This window comes from Microtus pennsylvanicus, chromosome 2, assembly GCF_037038515.1.
Source record: "Microtus pennsylvanicus isolate mMicPen1 chromosome 2, mMicPen1.hap1, whole genome shotgun sequence".
In the NCBI taxonomy this organism is placed as follows: Eukaryota; Metazoa; Chordata; class Mammalia; order Rodentia; family Cricetidae; genus Microtus; species Microtus pennsylvanicus.
Genome location: NC_134580.1, coordinates 98,062,240 through 98,083,229, shown reverse-complemented (window position 1 = coordinate 98,083,229; position 20,990 = coordinate 98,062,240). Strand labels below are relative to the sequence as shown.

At 53.0% G+C, this 20,990-nt stretch overlaps 1 protein-coding gene across 2 annotated transcripts; it reads right to left on the bottom strand.

Annotated features, from left to right (window-relative positions):
- Window positions 1-1,565: 1,565 nt before the first annotated feature.
- On the bottom strand, window positions 1,566-20,779 carry Tyro3 (TYRO3 protein tyrosine kinase). Of its 2 annotated transcripts, none has more exons than XM_075961841.1 (19): window positions 20,468-20,779; window positions 18,661-18,844; window positions 18,222-18,322; window positions 17,148-17,318; window positions 15,667-15,753; window positions 14,818-14,933; window positions 12,091-12,268; window positions 11,105-11,250; window positions 10,510-10,654; window positions 9,733-9,862; window positions 9,548-9,648; window positions 9,201-9,296; window positions 8,830-8,910; window positions 8,116-8,208; window positions 7,650-7,771; window positions 7,171-7,280; window positions 6,848-7,007; window positions 6,505-6,641; window positions 1,566-3,056 (listed from the first exon to the last, which is right to left on the bottom strand). In XM_075961841.1, exons 1-19 carry the CDS (start codon window positions 20,559-20,561, stop codon window positions 2,666-2,668), a joined length of 2,643 nt encoding a protein of 880 aa, XP_075817956.1. In that variant the 5' UTR covers window positions 20,562-20,779; the 3' UTR covers window positions 1,566-2,665. The 2 variants fall into 2 exon arrangements, with proteins under 2 accessions (XP_075817956.1, XP_075817955.1); XM_075961840.1 differs by lacking the exon at window positions 20,468-20,779 and adding an exon at window positions 19,486-19,573 and having other exon boundaries at window positions 1,604-3,056.
- Between the last annotated feature and the right edge of the window lie 211 nt (window positions 20,780-20,990).

Sequence of the window (20,990 nt, the reverse complement as noted above, 5' to 3'; positions counted from 1 at the left end):
TCTGCCTCCCAAGTGCTGGAATCAAAGACATGTGCCACCTGTAGCAAACTTTAAAAATTAGAAAGAAAAAAATCCCTACCAGTTTAAAGGTGCTCTTGGGGTACTGGGAAGAGGTTGTCACCCAGCTAACCTCCCAGTTTATTCTACTCAAGTATTTCTGCCTCTCTCCTGTCCTAAAAGATGGAGGTGAAATTCCCACTTCTAGGAAGACCACAGTGGATGAACCTAGCCACAGACCCCAGGCAATTACTCGAAAGGAAGGGTCTTCTGGTCAATTCCCAATGTTATCTCAGTCAATCACCACCTCCAGTTAAAACTACTCACAGTGTGAGGTATTTGAAAGCTACTTGCCTGAATTGAATTCAGGTCTCACAGGCTACGTGGGAACCAGACCTGAGGAGCCAGCAACAGGTTTTTCAGGATACTTGCTCTGGGAAGGGGCCAACCTCATTCCATTGCCCTCAGCCAGCAGGGCTGTGGCTCTGCCTCTCCCAATTTCCCTCCACCCTAGCAGAGGCAGGCTCCGATTGCACAAGGCCAGGACTCGCGCTGAAACTAGGTTGCAGGTGGCAATACCAAGAAGCAATTCTGTTTCTGGTATCTCTACTCATCAAGAGGCTCGTTTTTCCTCAACCCAGGTTTCTGGAGTGAAGAGAAGACAACCTAAGGAAACATTTGACAGGGTAGAGAGAACAGCCTGTCTAGTCCGTATTTTTTCTGTGGGGGTGGGGATGGGGAGTGGGGATTCAAGACAGGGTTTCTTTGTAGCTTTGGAACCTGTCCTGGAACTAATTCTAGTAGACCAGGCTGGCTTCGAACTCACAGAGATCCATCTGCCTCTCAAATGCTGAGATTAAACGCATAAACCACCACTGCCTGGCCTATTCCAAAATGTTTGCATTTGCCAGAGCCCAGTGGGAGTTAATACCCTTGGGCGGTGGGATTACAGGCCATCTGCATCTTCCTAGTGTCCACAAAGACAATGTATTATCTTTAATATGGAGAGTTTACTGGGTCTAATCTGCTAATGAGAAGCATATTGTGTTTAACTCAGAAAATTTAGGGATCAGGAAGAAAAAGTTTTTCTTAATCATATCATGTAAAGATAACAGCTGTCTACACTTTGGCATATCTTTCCAGACTTTTCGCTGCTGAGATGCCTCATTTGTTTCCTGGACTGGAAGGGGAAAAATGTTAAAGTTAAGACAAAGCTGCCAGGAGGTGGTAGTGCCAGATGGTGGTGGCACACACCTTTAATCCCAGCACTCAGGAGGCAGAGGCAGGTGGATCTCTGTGAGTTCGAGGCCAGTCTGGTCTACAAGAGCTAGTTCCAAGACAGGCTGCAAAGCTTCAGAGGAACCCAGTCTCAAAAAAACCAAAACCAAACAAAACAAAAGACAAAGCCTTGGGTTGGGCACCATAGCACAGGAATTTAATCCTGGCACTGGAGACAAAGCAGGTCTATCTCTGAGTTCCAGGTCAGCTAGGGATACTTAGTAAGACCCTGTCTCAACAAAAACCCAAAACAAAATAAAAAAGTATCAGCAATGATTTTAAGAATAAATAAAGCTTTGATTCTTTAGTTTTCAATTTTATTTGTTTTGAAACAGCAACTTAATAGCTTAGAGATGTCCTTAATAGCAAGGGCCTACCCCATGCACTCCAGGAGGTTCCTGGAGCCTAGACCCCAACCCTGGCTCCAGGAACCTCTCTCTCCCACATCAGCTACCAGGCTTGTTTTCTCTCCGGGACACTTGAGACAAAGAGGATGTCCACTTAGAGAGGAGGGTGGGCCTAAGGGTCACCATGTGGAAGGGTTGGGCTTAGACAGAACTGCCTCTGTTAGTTTGGGGAGTATTTGGGGACTTGGTAGCATGCTCAGACAGACCGTGGGAAGCTTGGAGGGGTCTTGAACTGCTTCACTCACTTCTGGGCAAGCCCCTCAGTGCCCCTCAGCACCCTTCCACCAGACAGACTCAGAAAGGTCTGCCTTTAGAAGACAGATCTCTGTAGCCTTTTGTCTTCCTACATGCCTCAGAGGCACCCAGTCAGTTCCTGGCCTTGGCAGGGTGGGGAATCAGGAAGGTGATGAGGATTCAGACCTGAGAAAATCCCACCATCTCCTGCCGCAGAGCTTTGGGGCCCAAGTGTGCCAATCCCTTCCTGCCACCTAAAAGTGAATACAAGGATATCTCTTTGTGATTTGGAGGGGCAAACCTGGCATTTAAGCCTAAGTGTGGTGGGCACTGATGTGCCTCCAGGCTGCAGGCAGCTCCAAGCGTGCACTAGAAGTAGTAGCAGCTCAGGCAGGAGGGTAGGGGCCCACAGGGCTGTTGCTACCCTCCTCTATTGCCATCCACACCCATGGTACCCATGGAAACATAGCCGCCACCCCCACCTCTTGCCAGCTGCCTGCATTCAGGCAACCAGCTCTAGCTCACCTCCTCTAAGCCAATGCCTGAACTGATGCCAGGCTGGCCAGAGTGGCTGCAGGAAGAACTGGGATTGGGCAATTTGGTCAGTTCAGGTGCCAGCACAGCTTGGGAGGGCTACCACAGGAGCCTCCATACCTTGCTGCCTGGGCTGTGATCAGGCTGGGCTTAGTCAGCCAGCACAGTGGCCAGCAGAGCCGGATGGATGGCCCCAGCTGTCCTCTGCCTGAGGGCTAACAGCTACTATGGGGCAGTAGCCCTTGCTGCAGCAGCAGCAGCCTCTGGGTCTCATTGAGGGGGCTTTCTGGCTGCTGCTCAGACTGCCCGGGGGACTCCGCCAGCCCTCCAGGGCTGAAGATGTACCGACAGTCACTGGAGATGCCACCTACTGCCCCCAAGCCACTGCCATCCCCTGCCTCGCCGCTAGACTGCTCTCCACAGGGCAGCTCAGGGCTGCTTCTCTCAGTCGGCTGCTCGGCTCTCTCAATGTTAATGTACAAGGGGTCCTGGCTGGTGGACAACACAGACAGGTGGCCCAGAATGTTCTCCAGTTCCATCCGCAGGCATGTGAAGCTTGGGCGCTGCTTCGGGTCCGCGCTCCAGCACTGGTACATGAGATCATACCTGAGGTAGAGAGAAGAGTGAGGAGAGACGTGGCCACGAAGCAGAGGCCCTCTAGGTCACGTGACACTGAGCGAGGGGGACACACTTTAACACTGCTATAGGTTTACTATGCATTAAGATCACATGGATTTAGTGTGTGTGTACATAAATGTGCACATACTCATGAACTCATATGCATGCACCACAGTCCACATGTCAAATGACAAGTTTTAGGGATTGGCTTTCTCCTTCCACCATGTGGGTCCCTAGGATTAAACTCAGGTGTTGTCCAGCCTTGGCAGCAAGCACCTTAACCTGCCGAGCCATCTTGCCAGCTGAACATCTAACAGTTCCTATTTTGAAAATACGGAAATTGAAGCATGGAGAGATTAAGAACCTTGATTATAGGCTGGAGAGATGGCTCAGTCGCTGAGAGTGAGTACTGCTTTTGCTGAGGACACACGTTCAGTTCTCAGCACCCATGTCAGGCAGCTCATAAGCACTTGTGACTTCAGCTCTAGGGGGCTCTGACATCTCTGGCCTCTATGGGTACCAGTACTCACACTCACATACCCAGTTAAAAAATAATAAAACTAAATCTTTTAAAAAAAATCCTTGAGCCAGGCAACGATGGCACACACATTTAATCCCAGCACCCAGGGGGCAGAGGCAGGTGGGTCTCTGTGAGTTTGAGGCCAGCCTGGTCTACAAATTGAATTCCAGTCAGAAATGTTACACAATTAACCATGTCTCAAAAAAAAAAAACCAGAAACTAAAAAATCCTTAATAAAGTCACGCAGGTAGCAAGCAGGAATGGTAAAGCACACCTGTAACCCCAGCACTCAGAAGGTAGAGGCAGGAGGATCACTACCAGTTTGAGGTGGGCTTAAAATACATTTTGAATACAATGAGGCCAGCCCAAAGCTGCAGGGCAAAGCCCTGTTTCAAAAAAATAAAACACAGGGTTGGTTAGGCGAGTAGCTCAGTGGGTAGGAGACTCGGCTGCCTGGTAAGCACAAAGGCCTGGGTTTGACCTCCAGTACCTCCTAACTGCTACTCCTGTAATTCCAGCACTTGGGAGGTGGAGGCAAGTTCAAACTACCCTTGAGCTACGTAGCAGGTTTGAGTCTGGTTTAGGATGAGTGAGATCCTGTCTCAAACAAATTCCCCAAAGTCACTGAGCTATGACTTGAAGCCAGAGAGGCCAGTGGCCCCAGCTTCTGCGTTGTCTCAGGAGGGAGACTAAAATACAAGTGCTTCTGTCTTACACAGAACCCCAGAGTCAGGATCGGCTCCCCTGTTTGTGTTCTGTGGTGCTGGAGAATCCCAGGTCTCATGCGTACTAAGCAAGTACTCTGTGCTGAGCTACTATACCCCAGACCCTGGACCCAGGGCTCTTTTCAGGTGGTAGACTGGTACACTCCCCTTTTGTCCCAACTTCAAACGAGGCAGAACCCACGCATGTACGCTCATTTTCAGAAAAGCTTCCAGCCCTCTCCCTCTGCCAGGAATACTCCACCCAACACTTATTTCATGAGCCTTACAGATTCTCTTATAGTTTCCACTGTTTCTAAGGACACACACACACACACACTCCTTCCCTCATGGGAGAGGTCTGAGACAAAATGCAATCAGCAGTGCCTGACTCTTGTCCATGGCAAAAGTCCCAAGTGACTGTCTCACAAAAAAGCCCTCCTAGACAAGGCCCCAATGGCAGAAGAATCATGCCAGACCCCAGGCAGGCTGTGGGAATAGTCCAGAACTGTGGGTATATGGCCAGACTGGGACATATTCTCAAGGCTGTGCGGGAAGCCAACTGGCACCTTTCCTCCAAGGCTGCCTGGTGGGAGGCCAGTGTCCGCCCACCCTTCATTGACAACGGCAGCTCCAGTCTGGGAGAAGGCTGAGCCAGGGTCTGTCTCTCCTGCTTCCCAGAGCTCAGCTGCAGCTCTAGAAGAAGGCTGAGGCTGGGACAGCCACAAGGAGACCTGAGCTTTCAATCTCAATTGCCTGAGCTCAGTTAAAGAATAGGTGGGCAGGGCTGGTTCCTGCACTCAGCCTTCTATCTAAAGTTCCAGTGAGGGGTTGGGGTGTAACACAGTGATAGCGCACTTGCTTATCCTACACAGTCCCTGAGTTCAATTCCCAACACCAAGATAAATAAATAAATGTTTGGTTTTTTCCCAGACAGGGTTTCTCTGTGTTCCCTAGCTGTCTGTCTTAGAACTCGATTTGTAGACCAGGCTGGCCTTGAATTTACAGAGATCTATCTGCCTCTGCCTCCTGAGCACTGGGATTAAGGGTGTGTGCCACCAGGTCTGGCACTAAATGATTTAAATCTTTTTCTTTTGGTGCCAGGCTCCAGATACTCAGTGCCCGAGAGGAGACCACTACCATTCAAGCTCACTCCCCTCCACCCGTTCATGGCTGCGGCACTCCGGAGGTCTAACTTCAAAGCTACACGGGACAAAGGAACATGAATTCATGCTTCTAGACCATGCTGGAATTAGAGAGTAATTCTAGAACAGACCAAACACAGTTGATTTCATGGTTGAGAACATGAACTCTAAAACCACAAGGATCTAGGTTCAAGTACCAAATTAATCACATAATAGCGTGTGACCTTGGCCACGTTACTTAGTCTCTTTAATCCTATTTCCTCATCCACAAAATGGAGATAATAAGCCTTTTCCTTATAGGGTTAGAGACAGACCGCCTGGTAGAATACCTAATGGACCCAGCTCAGGGCAGTGACAATTATGTCATCCTGTCACGAGGGCTTGTTTACACTATAGTGGGAGTCCCGCCCCGCTCCACAGCAAAGGAGTCAGTTTCCTTCTTCCCAGGATCTCAGGTCCTCTCCTTCAAGGGGAGGCCAAGACCAAGAAAGAAGCCCAGGCCCCACCTTGATCTGGCTAAGAAAAGATAGTCAGTCAGGGGCTGCTTGTTTTTCCTGGGGCCCTGTATAGCCCTGTGTGAAAGGAACCAGGGCTAAAGCCAGGCTTCCTGACTAGCTGGGGTCCTAAGAAGTGACCAGGAAACCTGCACTGCTCAAATCAACTCTGTCCTCTGCCTTTCATGACTCCTGATGCTCTCTAGAAACTGCAAACAACAGAGATAGGAAAAGCCTGGAGCAAGAACTATGGTGTAGGAGCCAGGCAGGGTGGTTCACATTCTCGACTGTGCATGCTGGGGATCAAGACAAAGGGAATTTAGAGTCTGAGGCCAACCTCAGCTGCTTAGGGAAACCGTCTCAACATCCCCCCTCCCAGGAAAAAAAGGGGGGTGATGAGAGAGAGAAAACAGGGAGGGGAGCTTGGCGGCAAATATGGACTAGGTCACTCTTGACTCTTGACTCCCAGATCCAAAAGAAGGGCTAACAAAGTCCAGTGGAGGTTCTGAGCTCACCCTGGATAGCAGCTACAGCAAGGCCGAAGCCCCTCCCATGACCCCTACCCAGTATACTCACACTTCCTCCATACACTCCGGAGGCTGTTTCAGGCGGTTCCCGCCGATGAGGTAGTTGTAAATCTCAGCATTTTCGATGCCAGCGTATGGCGTCTGCCCACGAGTCATGATCTCCCACATGGTCACCCCGAAGGCCCACTGGTACAAAATCAGGGTTGGGGGAGAATATTACCAGGTTTCCTGAGCTAAGCAGAGCCAGATCTTGGAATTCTGGGGTCTCTTAACTCAGGTAATCAAAGCTCAGAGAGCAGAGCTTTGCTGGCCCGTTTTGGGGCCTGCACATCCACCCACACACTAATCCATCCTATTCACATTACCGAGCCCCACTGTGCCTCCCTGCTCACCACATCGCTCTGTACGGTATACAAGTTGTCAGCCAAGCTCTCCAGGGCCAACCACTTGACAGGCAATTTGGAGGCACAGCCCTGACGATAATAATCCCCACTGTAGATTTTCCGGGAGAGTCCAAAGTCAGCCACACACACCGTCATGTCTTCGGCCAGCCTGAGAGGAGTGTTGAAAGACAGTCAGTCTTTCCCGTGTCCACAGCTTTACCAAAGCCAGGCTATCCCCATGCATAGAGGTTCCATCCAGGGCAGGGGGTGACATTAGCGAATGCCAGGAGGTACTAACTATCTCTCACCCACCAGGCCACCACAATTCCTACATGCAATTCCGAGCTGCCAGGTCTCGGTGGATGAAGTTCCGGGAGCTCAGGTACTCCATGCCACAGGCAATGTCCACCATAAACCGGACCAGAGTCTGGAGGGGCAGGTTCTGGTAGGCAGACAGGGCAAGCTTAGGTTGGACCTACCCACTCCTCGGGGCACAATGACCGAAGCTCCCTGGCCAGAAAGTCTAAAAACCATCTTAAAGAATGATTAAAAAGAGACAGGAGATCAAGGGCCTCCCAAGGAAGCTTTGGCAAGCCTGAGAAAGAGGTAGAGAATCATATATCTTCTTCCCAAAAAGGTCTTTGCCTGACCTAAAAGTGCCAGCTAGGCTTCAACAGGGAAAGGACCCCTCTCTCCTGATAGCTCCCTGAGCCCTGCCCACCGAGCCTCTTCTCCCCCAGGTTCTCTGTCCCTTTCTAGGCATCACTCTCCCACCAAGTTCCTTGTGGCCATCCCCACCCGAGGCACTCACAAAAGGGTTCTCCCCAATCCGGGAGGCGAGAAGAAATGCATGCAGGTCTCCGTGCTTCATGAAGGGCAGGATGACCATGGGAATGGGGAGGCGACCTTTAGCCCTGCTCCGGAGGCTCACCCCTGGGAGACAAGGGAGAGTCAAAGAACTGGGCACAGAAGGGCAGCTAGGTATCTGCCTCGGTCCCCACCTGCTGGCTATCCCTTCTACCAGGGCACTTTTGTTCCTGCCCAGGTACCCACGAAGGGCTCTCCTGCTGGTCCTTGCTCCTGGTTCACTCCCTGACCCTCTCCACCCACAGGAGCAGTTCTGAGCGAGGCTCCTCACAGCCAGGTTTCTCCAGCACCTCACTCACTACCTGCTGGCTCACTGAGTACCCAAACTCCTCTCCTCCAGGCGGCCCTCCCACATTGGTGGAGCATATTTTTAGCCCTATTCTATATCTGCTTCCTCCATTTGGGCTCACCAACAAGCTTGGCCACGTGTGGATGGTCAAACTCCTTCATGCAAGCTGCTTCTCTGAGGAACTCTTCTATGTCGCTTGAGGCAATGATGTCAGCTGGGAGAAAGCAAGGGGGAGGAATGGGAACAAGATTCACTCCACACCCTCCCAAGACTCCTCAGACCAGTCCTTCAGAAGCCCTGGGCTTCACAAGGGACAGGGGAAGGGTGCTGTCCAACATTTTCTCTGCCTGCTTATGTTTTCCTATGCATCTTCGCGTTTGTCTGTGTGAGACGGTCCAGCCTGGATTCACACCCGCGATCCTCTGCCATACTCCTTACCAGCACCGAATCATCACTGACATTTTTTAGGCTAGGAGGTCTTGCTTCATAGCTCAGGCTGTTTTGGAACTCATTATGTAGCCCAGGCTGGCCTCAAACTTCTAACAATCCCCTGCCTCTGCCTCTCCAGTGCAGATTGCTGGCCATCCCTTTGGTTTTGACAGCCCATGTCAGTGAACGGAGAGGGCTGTCATGGCTGACGGCACAGAGCGAAGCTAGGGCACGGACCCTTGTGTGGGCTCATGCTTTTGAATTAGTCATGTGGGGCGGTCAGCATCCTTGCTGGTGCCAACTAGCTTCTTGGGAACTCTCAGGCCAAAGTGCAGCCTGCTCTAGGACCTGTTACTCCCTTTACCCCTCCTCCCCAACTGGCAACAAATCCCATCGTCTAACTCACCTTTCAGCATCTTCACAGCTACTTTCACGAAGGAGCCGTCTTCCTGTTTCAGCTGGGCTTCCCGCACTGACCCAAACTCTCCTAGGCATCAATGGACAGGGCAGGCACCTCAGGTTCCCTACTCCCTTCCCTCTCAAATGACTCCCCATGGGGTCATAAAACCATCCCCTAAAGCTCTTAAAGGAGGCTGTGTTGGGAACGGCTCCCTGTCCTCCTTGCCTCCAGCCACCATTCCTTATGATATCCCCAAATCAGGCATTGATAGGTATATCTTGTTTATAGGAGCTGACCCAAATTTATACCCTGGAAGTGCCAGGAACAACATGTTCAGAGAGGGCAAACTCATGCCAGTCCCTGCAGAGCCCCCAGACCTTTGCCCAACATCCGGCCGAGGGTGAACTGCTGCTCTGGGATGAGGACATCCTCCAGCTTGTCCTTCAATTCATCGCTGATGCCCAGGCTGTCCACTGCAGGGAGGAGGTGAGAAAGGGGCAGGAGAGTAGTCAAATCCACACTCCGGGCTGCTATCGCCACCCAGCTCCCAGTCCCCAGCACCAAGCCTGGATCTCCCATATTGTAAGCTCTACCAGGCACTTCGGTGTCTGTTTCATTACTCTGGGACTTGTCAAGGTTCAGCTACTTTAGCTGGATTAATGAGGAAAAAGGTAGGGTCATAAGACAGTCTGTCTTCTCCCTTCCATGATCCTCCATCACTCACGTGTGGCCTCAATGCGTTCAGGCCTTTCTCGATTGAAAGACCGAGCTGCCCGGAAGTGTACAGCTGGTTCCCCTCCGGCCATGACACTGTCAAAGGCTTGCCTAAAGAGGAATCCAGGACTTCAGGTAAATCCCCAGGCCTGTGTTACCGCAGACACTTCACTCTCCACAGTCCCATTTCCTTACCCGAACCGTGTTTCCTTTCGCCTCTTTCGAAGCAGGATGAGGGCCAAGGCAGCAGCAGTGATCAGGGCGGTAAGCACCCCGAGGACCACAGGCACCCAGGATGTGCGGCTGTGGGGAGGGCCCTGCCTTCCTGTGGGAGGGAAAGGCAATGACATGAGCCAGGCCGACACCAAAATGTCCTTTTAGAACTTTCCCAGATGGCTGCCTGTAGAGAGCTGCGTGGAGCCACACCTGATAATCAGCTCCTAATATTGGCTAAGGCCTGATCACGCAATGATTGTCAGCTGCTTGCATATGCGTGAACTTATGGGCAGTGCCCACCTGGCAATCCGGGGTTGGCGGCCGGTGCCTTTTTAAGGGCTGGGAGAGGTTTGCCCAGAGAGAGAGAGGGAGAGAGAAAAAGAGAGACAAGGTCCTGAATAAACTGCTAGCAGGAAGAGCTCCGGTGTTGCATCATCCTTGCTGGTCGAGGTGGGTGTGACAGCTGCCTCAACTAGCCTTAACAAAAGTCTTCTTGGCTTCCCAAGTTGAGAAGAGGGACAAGTGAAAGAGACCCTAGAGCAAGACCCGAGAGTTTCTACCTGAGCTCTGACAGACCCTGGTTGCTGTGACCTGCAGGGTGACCAAAGCAAAGGCAGGAAAACCAAGCTAGAAACACCAAGCCCGGGCTCAACTCCTGGACTCGTTAACTTGGGAGGCTGCACTGGAAAGAGAGGTGTCGCCTGCCTCCTCTCTTCAGTCTGTTATCCTTGAAAGCCTTGACTCCCCAAGCCTTACCTGCATGGTCATGAGAAGACACCACCAGTGGCTGACTCCAGGGCCCATAGCCAACTGCATTGGAGACACACACGCGCAAAATCAGGTCCTTCTGGGGATCCCAGCCGGTCAGATTGGCCCTGGTCCCTTCCACCATCAGCTCATCCTGCAGCCAGGGAAAGCCCCACCCCCACACTGAGTCTGGGGAAGCCTCCAGCTGGGATTGGAGGGCAGAAAAAAAGTTCAGCTAGGAATCTGGGAACCTTTTGGGGTACAGTGAGTGATGGGGGGGCTGTAGCACACAACCTCCTGAGCATCAGCACATTCCTGCCCAAGTGCAGGGAAGAGGCCTCATCCCTGGAGGAGAGGAAGTAGAGCCGGGGCTGGAGACAAAGCTTTATCTGTGCTCCAGACCCCCACCCCCTTTTGTAGTGACAGGAACAGGCTTCCTGCTTTGCATACAAAGTGGCCACAGGGCTATCCCAGCCCCAGATACAAACCAATGGGACAGGGAGCTGGCCTTGCCAGGGGGGGTGGAGGGTATTCCCTGGGGCTGTAGGAGGCCAGGCCCTCAAGCACTGCAAAGCAAGCAAGCAGAGAGGGCTGTCTCCCTTACCTGAGTTCCGTTTTCTTGGACCCAGGACAGTTTATAAGGTCCCAGGGGGCCTTCTCCAGGGTCCTCAGGGATCACTTCTTCCCATTCCAGGATAAGGCCAGAGTCGGTACGAATGGCATGGAGATTCTGGGGAGCTCTGGCTGGTGCTATACCCAAAGAAAGTAACTTGTCAGCATCCCTACTTTTCCACCATCATTATCCCACACAAACCAAGAGCTCAGGAGCTCAGAAAGCAGAGGGTGAGGAAAGGGCTTGCCTCCCAGCTGCAACTGCTAACATCCCCTGTGCTGGGAGAGGGCAGCCTGGCAGGACAGAAGCGGCCCAGCCCCCACATCTCTACAGTGCTGCTCTTCAGAACCCTGGTACTGCTTGGCCCTTCCCCCACCCGGCCTCTTTTAACAGCTAGAGAACAACAAGCAAATTCCCAGGCAGAGTGTTCTTTGACTGGCAGTGCGGCTCTACTTTGCTGCACTTTCCCACAAAACGTCTACACGGCTCCTTCTTATCCTGCAAACCTCACTCACGCCTCTGTTGCCCAGGCCTTTCCAACCCCGGAGCTCAGGGGCCTTATAAATGAACAGAATCATAAACACACTTAAAACACGAGTTTTCTTTTTTTTTTAAACTCAATTCTGTGGTTCTCCAGTCTGGACTCTATAGATAACCCTTGTGTCACAATGTCAGAAGGCCGGCCATCCCAGAGGGATTTTTTTTTCTTTTTTAAAGAGGTACAGGGGATTGAAACCAGGGCTTCCTGAATGCTAGGCCAAAGGATCCATCAGGGAGCTGAATTCTAGCCCTCTGTAGAGGATTCTGCTTGACCCCCTGGAGTACTCTTACCATACTGTCCCATGGTTTCCAGTTTGCTTATCTATCTGTTCCTCTCATAAGAACTAGATACAAATGGTATGCAGTAGGTGCTCAATAAGTGCTGATTGATTGACGCCTTCCCTCTCCAGTCTTATCCCTCTTGCTGAGTTTCTTACCTAGGCCCTTTGTCTGAAAGGGCACCCAGTCAGCATAGGGGGAAGGCCCCAAGGCGTTGGCACAGCGCACCCTAAGGCTGTAGTTGGTGGCAGGGGCCAAGTCCCGAAGCAGGCAGGTAAAGGGTGGCACTGGAACCACGACAGCCAGGACCTCCCAGTCTCCTGGGGCTTGTGCCACCTTCAGGAAAAACAAACAAAAACAGAACAAAAACAGAAAAGCACAAAATTGGTGATATCAGATAAGGTCTCTGAGATGGAAGACTGGTTAGATATGGCTTGAACAAATGTTTCCTCTAAGTCTGTCAGCACACACCTGCCCCAACTTGTCTCCACAAGACCAAACCAGGTTCAACCTCTCTTTCACAGATGCTGATCCTCTTGCTTGGAATGACCTGCTGTTCCCTGAGAAGTCCTAGTTATTCTGAGACTGCGTACAATCCTGGCGGTTGATTGCTCATGGGTGAGGCCCTGACTCCAATACCCAGCAAGGAGGAGAGGCAGGACAAGTGTCCCTTTTGCTGTTGTTTTTGAGACAGGGTTTCTCTCTGTGTGACTCTGGTTGTTTTGAAACTCACTCCATAGACCAGGATGGCCTTGAACTCAGAGACCTGCCAGCCTCACCTTCCCCAAGTGCTGGAATTAAAAGCGGGCATCACTATGACAGGTTTAGTGTCACTTTCTTGATGTCTCGGCAACTTCAAAACCTCCGCTTGCCAATTTGTACCTAGTGCTCGACTGCTTCAGATATCCGCCATCTCTGTTGACTCACCACCAAAGCTCAGAGCTTTCCAAGGAAAGGACAACGGGGAGCAAGGGCTCTTTGAACCGGCTTCCTACTTTACATTCTGGAGGCCCAGGACAAGAGTCCAAAAAAGGCCTGACGGCCTATGAGTGTGCTAGGGGTGCAGCTCAGTGCAGAGAAGTCAATAGATACTCAAATGCCCTGAGTTCAATCCCTGGCATTCCTTCACACACACACACACACACCCATAATAAATCTATTTACCTATTTATTTAGAAATGCTGGGGACCAAGTGCCGGGCCTTACATATGCTACACTAAGTGAGTGCCCCTTGGCTGCACTACAGCGCTAGCCTAGTCTCTTTTCATTGCCATATTCTCTTTCCCTTCCTCTAAGAAGGCCTCACATAGCTGAAGCTAGGCCTGAATTCATTCTATAGCCAAGAATATCCTTGAGTCAGGTGGTGGCGGCGCATGCCTGTAATCCCAGCACTCAGGAGGCGGAGGCAGGCAGATTCTGTGAGTTTGAGGCCAGCCTGATCTACAAAACAAGTTTCAGGTCAGCCAGGGCTAGACAGATAAACTGTCTCGAAAACAAAATAAAAGAGATAAAAAAATAAAAAGAGACTATCCTTGAGCCTCCTGAGTGCTGGATTAGAAGTGTCTGTCACCAAGCCTGATTTATTTTAGGTGGTGCTGGGGATAGAACCCAGGGCTTCCTACATGCTAGGCAAGCACTCTATCAACTGAGCTACATCCCCAGGTATTCCCCGACTCCCCACCACCTTTTTGGGGAGCAGGGACAAGGTCTTACATAGCCCAGGCTGGCTTTGAACTGCTGACTCTACCTCCCAAGTGCTAGGATTATAGATGAGTAAAACCATGCCTGGCTCAAAACCACCTGGAAGGTTGGGTTTCCATTTGTAATTCTCCAAATCCTTGTGTGTGGTAGCCCGGGAAAAGCTGGGCCCCAGGAATGAATCTACACCATGAGGGCCTTCCAACACATGGCAATGGACAATGCTGACTGCTCCCACCCACCCCCTGTGGCTGCGATTAGACAGAGAAGTACCCGTGGCACAGAAAGGTCTACCTTTGGGAGGATGGGCCAGGAGCCAGGGCACCCAGGGCAAGACATTCTGAATGCATAAGAGTGTTACCTGGCAGTTAGGATGTCCAGATAAGCTTGTCCCCTTTGCCCTGCAGACTCTGCCCAGGGACAAAGGGCTATGGCCAGGGTGAAGCTAGGGAAGGGCCCATCCTGCCTTGGGGACTTAATTAGAAGTCTCAAAGGTTCTTACTAAAGGACTGGGAATACATAGAGTGTTTGCTTAGCATGTGCAAGGCCCTGGGTTTGTCCCCAGTACAGGATGAATAGATGGACGGATAGACAGACAGACAGACAGATAAGGTTCTCATTAAATCCCCTTTGAATAGAGTGCTATCAACCCTCCCTACCTTTTCTATTCACCAGGGTTCAGGACCCCTCCTGGCCCTCATGTTCTCTTTAGGGGCAGTGGCAGGATATGAAAGGGAAGAATATCAGATATGTTACAAGAAAAACTCTTTGAGCTTGATGGTATAGGGTTTGCCTAGTATGTGAGAGGCCAGATTTGATCCCCAGCCCTGAAAGGCAGGAATAAATTGAAAGAAAGAATAATCTCCCAGCCAGCTGGTTGGTGACCCATGCCTTTAGTTCCAGCACTTGGGAGGCAGAAGCAGAGCTCTGTGAGTTTGGGGCCAGCCTGGTCTACAGAGCTAATTTTAAGACAGCTGCCCCCGTCTGCTCTGGACCTGCTTTCTAATATAAAGAAGGCATAGGCTTTGAGCCCCTGTTACTAAAGTCAGGGACAGAAGACTCTTTCTGTCCCTGGGCTCTTTCTACCAAGAAGCAGCATGTACTTCAGACCCAGAGTCCCAGGCAGGCCTAGTTAAGGGACAGCTGTCACACACTGCAGCCAGAATGAGCAGTCAGTGAGAGCCTACCTGCACCGTACAGGAATGGAGCAGAGCTAACCCGTCGGCACCCGGCACCCAGGCCACACTAGCATTGCGGCTGGAGATGGTCGTCACTGTGATGTTGAAGGGAGCTGCAGGCGGTGCTGTGGATAGGGACTGAGTGTCAGTGTCCAGTAAGAAATGAGAGGAGGAAGGAAGGCATAGGAGTCAAGCCTTGAATTCGTCCTAGGGCATGGAGCACCCTCTAAAGATGGCTACTCAGCATGTTCAAGGCATAGGGGAGCATAAACCGACTACCGGTAGAGCACTGTTATTCACACCTGGGAGAGTGCCTAGGCTGAGGGCAGAAGCTGCCTTAGTGGATAAAGGGCCCTGACTGAAGAATAAGGTGGGGGAGGGGTGTTCTGGGGCTACCAAAGGGGAAACAGGCAACTGCCCGGCTTCTACAGAGAAACACCTTTGTGCACTAGCTAGCTTCTCTCCTTCCTCTCCCCTCCCCCTCTGCACCAACACTTTGGGTACCCTGCTAGCCTGCTGCTCCCACTCCCTTTCCCTCTATACCAGAGACAGAAACAAGGTTGAATAAAAGCCTTGACCATCTCCTGCTGGCTCCAACCTTCCCTCCCACCCAGGGACTCTGCTTCGTGATGGGAAATCTGCTGTGACGTCAGGATTCTATTCTTGTCTCTGCTGTGGCAGGGTCTCAGGTGCTCCCACTAGGAATGGGAGCTCGCCAATCACCCCTCACCTGGAGATTCCTACAGAGCTGATGCAAGCTGGCAAGCCAGCCAATTCTACTGCTAGACAGCTGGCTGAGTCGGCCTCTGTCCCCCCCCCCCCGCTCCCCCCTTCCTATCCCGGCCTGTGTCCCCCTACCTTGAAGGCGAATAATGGCTGGTCGGGAAGTGGCCAAGCCTTTTATGTTGTGAGCTTCACAAGAAAACTCTGTGCGCTGGGTCACTCCTGGGGCCAGAAAACCTTAGTTAGTCCCAGCAGCAACCCCCACTGGGTGAGTTTAGGGAAGAAGGGACTCCAATGTAGGCTCTCCCCCAGAACACCTTAGACGCCCCTCCAGCCCAAGGAAGGGGGTGGCCAGTGGGGTACAGCAGAATGGGCTTGGATGGTGTTCTGTTTCCCCATCTGTCGAATGGGAGAATTGTTAAGAATCAGGTAATTGATTTGAAGTGCACAGCACACAGTGAGAGCTCAGAGAAATGTTAGAACCGTGCCTCCCACCTCAATCTCATCTCCCACAAACAGCACAGGGCACCTCCCTTCTCTGGCAACTCCTTGATTGTGCATACCAGAGCCCTTTTGTTTGTTCTCTGCCGGCCACTGTCACATTGGAGATCCTTAGCTTTGTGAGACTTTGCTCCTCATGCATGTACCATGCCTAACCAACCATCCTCAATTCTTTGGGGGCTGGAAAAGTAGCTTCGATCCTTTTGTTTCCCTTCCATTCCCTGTGGTGCCCAGCACAGTGTGGTCTATGCAGTAGGAGTTCAGCAGTTCCACTGAGTTGTTATTATTACAGGGCTGGCTGCCTGAGGGTCCTTACCCCGCACATCTGGAGAGAAGCTGAAAGCTGCGAGCCCAGCCTCCTCTCTGAACAGGTCCTGTACCTGGCACCAGCAGGTCCTATCGTCCATCACAATTCAGATCCCTGGGGACTTCCCTTTCATGCTCAGACTCAGCTATTTTGCACAGTTCAAGCCTCAACTGGAAAAAGTACACTTAGTTTCGCAGACTGGCAAGTCTCACAAAATGTGGTGTGTATGCCCAGGATCTCGAGGGTCTGGGAGACTGTGCAGGTGTGACTGCTTGGGGTATAACTGTAGAGGGAGAGGAACAGATTGGGAATTTTGTAGAAAGGACCGTCAGGTGAGGAGGCCCTGTATTTTGATGCTGGCCTCTCTCTCCCCTTTACCCTCCCCCATTTCCCTTTCTATAGCCTGAGTCCTCTCCCAGTTTGCCAGACACTCCTCCTTAGCTCTGCGTGGGCTGGTTTCTGGCTCCTTCCCTGGGGAGGGGGGGAGGATGGGTGCCCCTGATCTCATACAGTTCCTCTCTCAGGGCCAGCTGTGCGAGGACCAGACTGCCGTGGGTGAGGCAAGAAGGTCCCAGCACCCTCGGTAAGCACACACAGCAGGAACACACCTAATCAGCCCACCTCGTCAGCACGGCACACCTGACTAATGAGCTCAGCAATGGCATGGCTCACGCACAGGACACTGGGATTTGCTCTGGCCGCTCAGACAACAAACTCGGCTTTATGCAGATCCCAACTCTATAATGCTCCCTCCTCCAGGCAGGGACCCAGCGCTCTCTGCTCGAAGCCCCCTCCTGAGGTTGCTCACCTGTCACATTTAAAACAGAGGGAGAGGGGACGGGTCCCCCAACCTTAGTGAGTCCTCTCCACCAGAAAATGGTTACAGGTTCCGGAGGACCCACGGCCTCACAAGACAGTTGGAAAGGGGCATTGGGTGGCACTGCCAGGTCTTTTGGTTCCACTGTGAAGAATGGCACACCTAGGGAGAAAAAAGGGGTGTTAGCCCAGCCACCTCTTAGCTTCCTGCCGCTCAAATCACAAGTTCATTTCCATTTGAACACCACAGGACCCTCTCGAAGGGGTCAGCCGCAAACAGGCCCGAGGTATGGGGAGGGGGCAGCGTGGCCTTTGTTTTCACCATCTTCTTTTTTTTTTTTTTTTTTTTTTGCTGCCACAGCCCCCACAGTCCCTTCCCAGACCTGCTCTGACAGCCCTTCTCAGAACACTGCAGAGGCTGGGGTGGGGAGGTGGGGGAGGAGCACCCTGGGAGGGGGAGTGGGTGGGAGCTTTAGCAGAGTTCTGCTGGCAGGCCCGGCTCCTGTTCAGGGCCCTTTGTTACTTTCTTAGTCACTTTGTTTTCCAGGGCTGAACAGCTCTGAGCTCCAGCAGCTGTGGAGCCTCCTTTCCCTCCCCCACCCCTCCCCTAGGTCCTCTCAGCAGAACAAGGTCCAGCTTCTCATGAACGCTTGACAGTTTGTTGCTCAGAAGGCTGTCACAGACTGGACGTCAGAGATTGTGGGTCCTAGCGGCCTCCTTGGTTCTTAGACATCCAAACTCCAGCAGGTGGGGTCCCTGATGTCTAAAGCAGTGGTTTCCAACATGTGGATCAGGACCCCTTTGGCAAACCGTCTATCTCCAGAAACATTTACATTACGATTAATATCCATAGCAAAATTACAGTTATGAAGTAGCATTATGGTTGAGGGTCACCACAACATGGGGAACTCTATCAAAGGGTGGAACGAAGAATTAGGTAGGGTGAGAACCACTGGCCTAGAGCCTAGGCCACAGGAGACAGTAGGGCAGCTGAGCTTGCTCTGAGTTCTCTTCTGTAGAGGTATAGCTCTTAGCTCCAAGCCAAATGGCCCACACAGCTCCTCACCTTCCACGGTGAGCCATACTGGCTGAGAGGTCTTGGTTTCTCCACCATCCTTCACCTGGCACCAGTACAGGCCGGCATCAGACCGCTCCACTGACTTCAGACTGTGGAGACAGGAGATCAGGCAGGCTTACTTCTCAAAGTCAAGAGAGGCAGAGCCTTTAATCCCAGCACCCTAGAGGCTGAGGCAAGTGGACTGTGAGTTTGAGGCTAGACTTGTCTATATATATAGAGAATGAGCTCCACACCACCCAGTGCTACGTGAGACCCTGAGCAAACTTAATGGGGTTTAGCATGGCCAGCCTCTAGAAGGTTCCATGGCTTGCCAAATTTTAAAACCACAGACCTCTAGACATCAGCACAGCCTCAGTTCCCAGGCCATTATGAAATGGGCACAGGCTGTCTGTCCCCACGGCTGTCATCCCACACCACAGTCCTGCACCTGAGTAAGCCAATCCAGTACTGGTCGCTTATTGAGATGGACACCTGGCTTGCATTCTGGACCACAGTCCCATCCTTCATCCAGTGTATGTCAGGGTCCTCCATCCCCTCCACGCTACAGTTGATCTTCACTGGCTGCCCCTGAGACACTGTCATCTTCACAGGGGCTCCCATCAGCTTCAGGCCTGAGGGACGGGAAAGAGAATGTGCCGGTTTGACAGAGCTAGCCCGTGTCTCTGGGAACATCTCCCATTCTCTTCTAGAAAGCGGTGTCTAAGCTAGAAGGCTCATTCTCGGCCACGGCCAAGGAAGCAGAGACAGGACTCTATTTGAAGGAAGGTGGTCAGAACCAGGTTGGGAGAAAGGGCACGACAAGACCTCTAGTTTTCTGTCACTGCCCAGCTCCTTTAGAACTAAGAACCCCTTCCCCATAGCTCCCTATTACCCAATCACCAGGAGGCGAACTGAGCTGGAGTGACAGTGGAGACTAGTCACCTCCTGGAGCCAGCACTGCCTCGGGAATGACTGCTCTACCCAGCCAGTGCAACAGGCTGCCAGCTCTGTGCCCAGGGTGTCAGTCAAGCCCCTGAACTGCTGCCAGTACCCCTGCACCCCACCCCACCAAACGAAGGGAGGAAGGAGGGAGTGCTCCCCTGAAGCGGGGAACATATGGCTCCAAAACCACGTCAGATCAAACACATGGCAGCCTTCCTGGCAGCCGCCTGCTCTATTAATACCTGAATGTGTGCAGGGGCGGGAGCTAGGAAAATGGGAGGCAGAAGGGAGAGGTGGGGCCCTAAGCAGGAGCCTAAGACACCCCCCTCACCAGCCAGTGTGGCATCAACGAGGCCCACGTATCCTCCTCAGGCAAGGGTCTCCTCTAATGTTTTTAAACAGACGGGCAGGTGAAGTATCTGCATAAATAAAATCCAGACCTGTTTCTCCCAGCGCTTTACTGTGTAACCCTAGGTAAATTCCTGGGCTCACCGAGCATCAGAAACGCACCTAGAAATCTGTATCTACTTTCCACTCTCTCTTCCCCTCCTTCAGAGACTAATGTAGCAAGGAACTCAGTTTTAAGAAATGCCTCCTGGAAGTCTGCTGCCCTGAACCTTGTCTCTACCCTACTCCTTACGCTCTCCCAGAACAAGGAGAAATAGCCTCACACCCCTTCTACACCCAGTGGTTCCAGATGTGTGCAGTGGGAACTTGCGGACAAAGGTGCTGCCCTCCTGTCTCGGGGAAATGCCTCAGTGGCTAGGTGACAACGTAAAGCTAATCCTCATGAGGACCAGTAACCTTCACCCAGCCCAAGCTCTTCGACATTCGGGTTTCCGGGAGCGCCAAGGGCCACAGGAACTAGATAGAGTACGGCCAGAGGTATTTTAGAAACCGGCACCTACACAGACCTGGGTGCTCAAACCCAGATCCCGTAGTTTCAGACTGGGACCTTCGGGGGTGTGCGGAACGCAGAAGGGTCCTCAAGACTGAGGAAAAGGGAGCAAACAACTAGGAAGATAGAGGCGGGAAAATACAGTCCTAGCACCCCCGACTGCCCACACCCCTCACTCCCTTCCTTTGCACCCAGCCAGCCCCGGGCGCGAGAAAGTTGGGGGCGGGGGCCGCAGCGGGAGGGTTGGCAGCCAACACCCGCTGCGTCCTAGCCTCGGCCTTTCAGCCCCGGACACCGACCCCAACCTCTGGCCGGCCCAGGCCCGGGTCTCTCCCACTGCCGTCCCTGGGCTGCGCCTCTCAGCCGTGCCGCTCGGCAGCCCCCCGCTCCCCGCCGCCTCCCGGGCCACCCCTACCTGCGGCCGCGGACTCGGGGAGCAGCAGAGAGGCCAGCCCCGCCAGCAGCAGCGGCGGGAGCCCCGGCCGCCCCATGCTCCGCCTCAGCGCCATCGGCGGCGACGCCGCACCATGCCGGGCCCGGCCCGCGAGCGCCGAGAGGAGGGCGGCGGAGGAGGGGCGGGAGGCCCGCGGGAGGGGCGGGGGGCGGCGCTCGGTCGGGGCGTCCCGGACCCGCGGCCGCCTCGAGCCGCGGCCACCGCCGTCAGCAGCGAGGAGTCCCCGGGGCCGCGGCTGGGCCACCGCGCTCCTTCCACAGCCGCCGCCGCCGCCGCCGCTGATTCATGTTCTTCTGCGAGCCGCCGCCTCCTCCCGGCCCGCCCTCCGCGGAGCTCGTGCCGCCCCCCCCGCCCCCCCTGCAGCCCCGGTGTTGAGAGCCGAGCGCTAACCTCGGCCGCTGCCGCCCGACCTCCCGCCCACTTCCAGACGGCGCAGCCAGACCCGCGCCCCGGCCACTCCACTGCCGCTGCGGAGGACCTGCCT

Coding starts and splice junctions, on each gene's coding strand:
- Tyro3 (XM_075961841.1), bottom strand. CDS start 20,561: ATGGCGCTGAGGCGGAGCATGGGGCGGCCGGGGCTCCCGCCGCTGCTG. Junction 9,297..9,547: donor TGAACGCATTGAGGCCACAC/GTGAGTGATGGA, acceptor TCCTCCCTGCAG/TGGACAGCCTGGGCATCAGC. Junction 7,281..7,649: donor GGATTGGGGAGAACCCTTTT/GTGAGTGCCTCG, acceptor TCTGCCTACCAG/AACCTGCCCCTCCAGACTCT.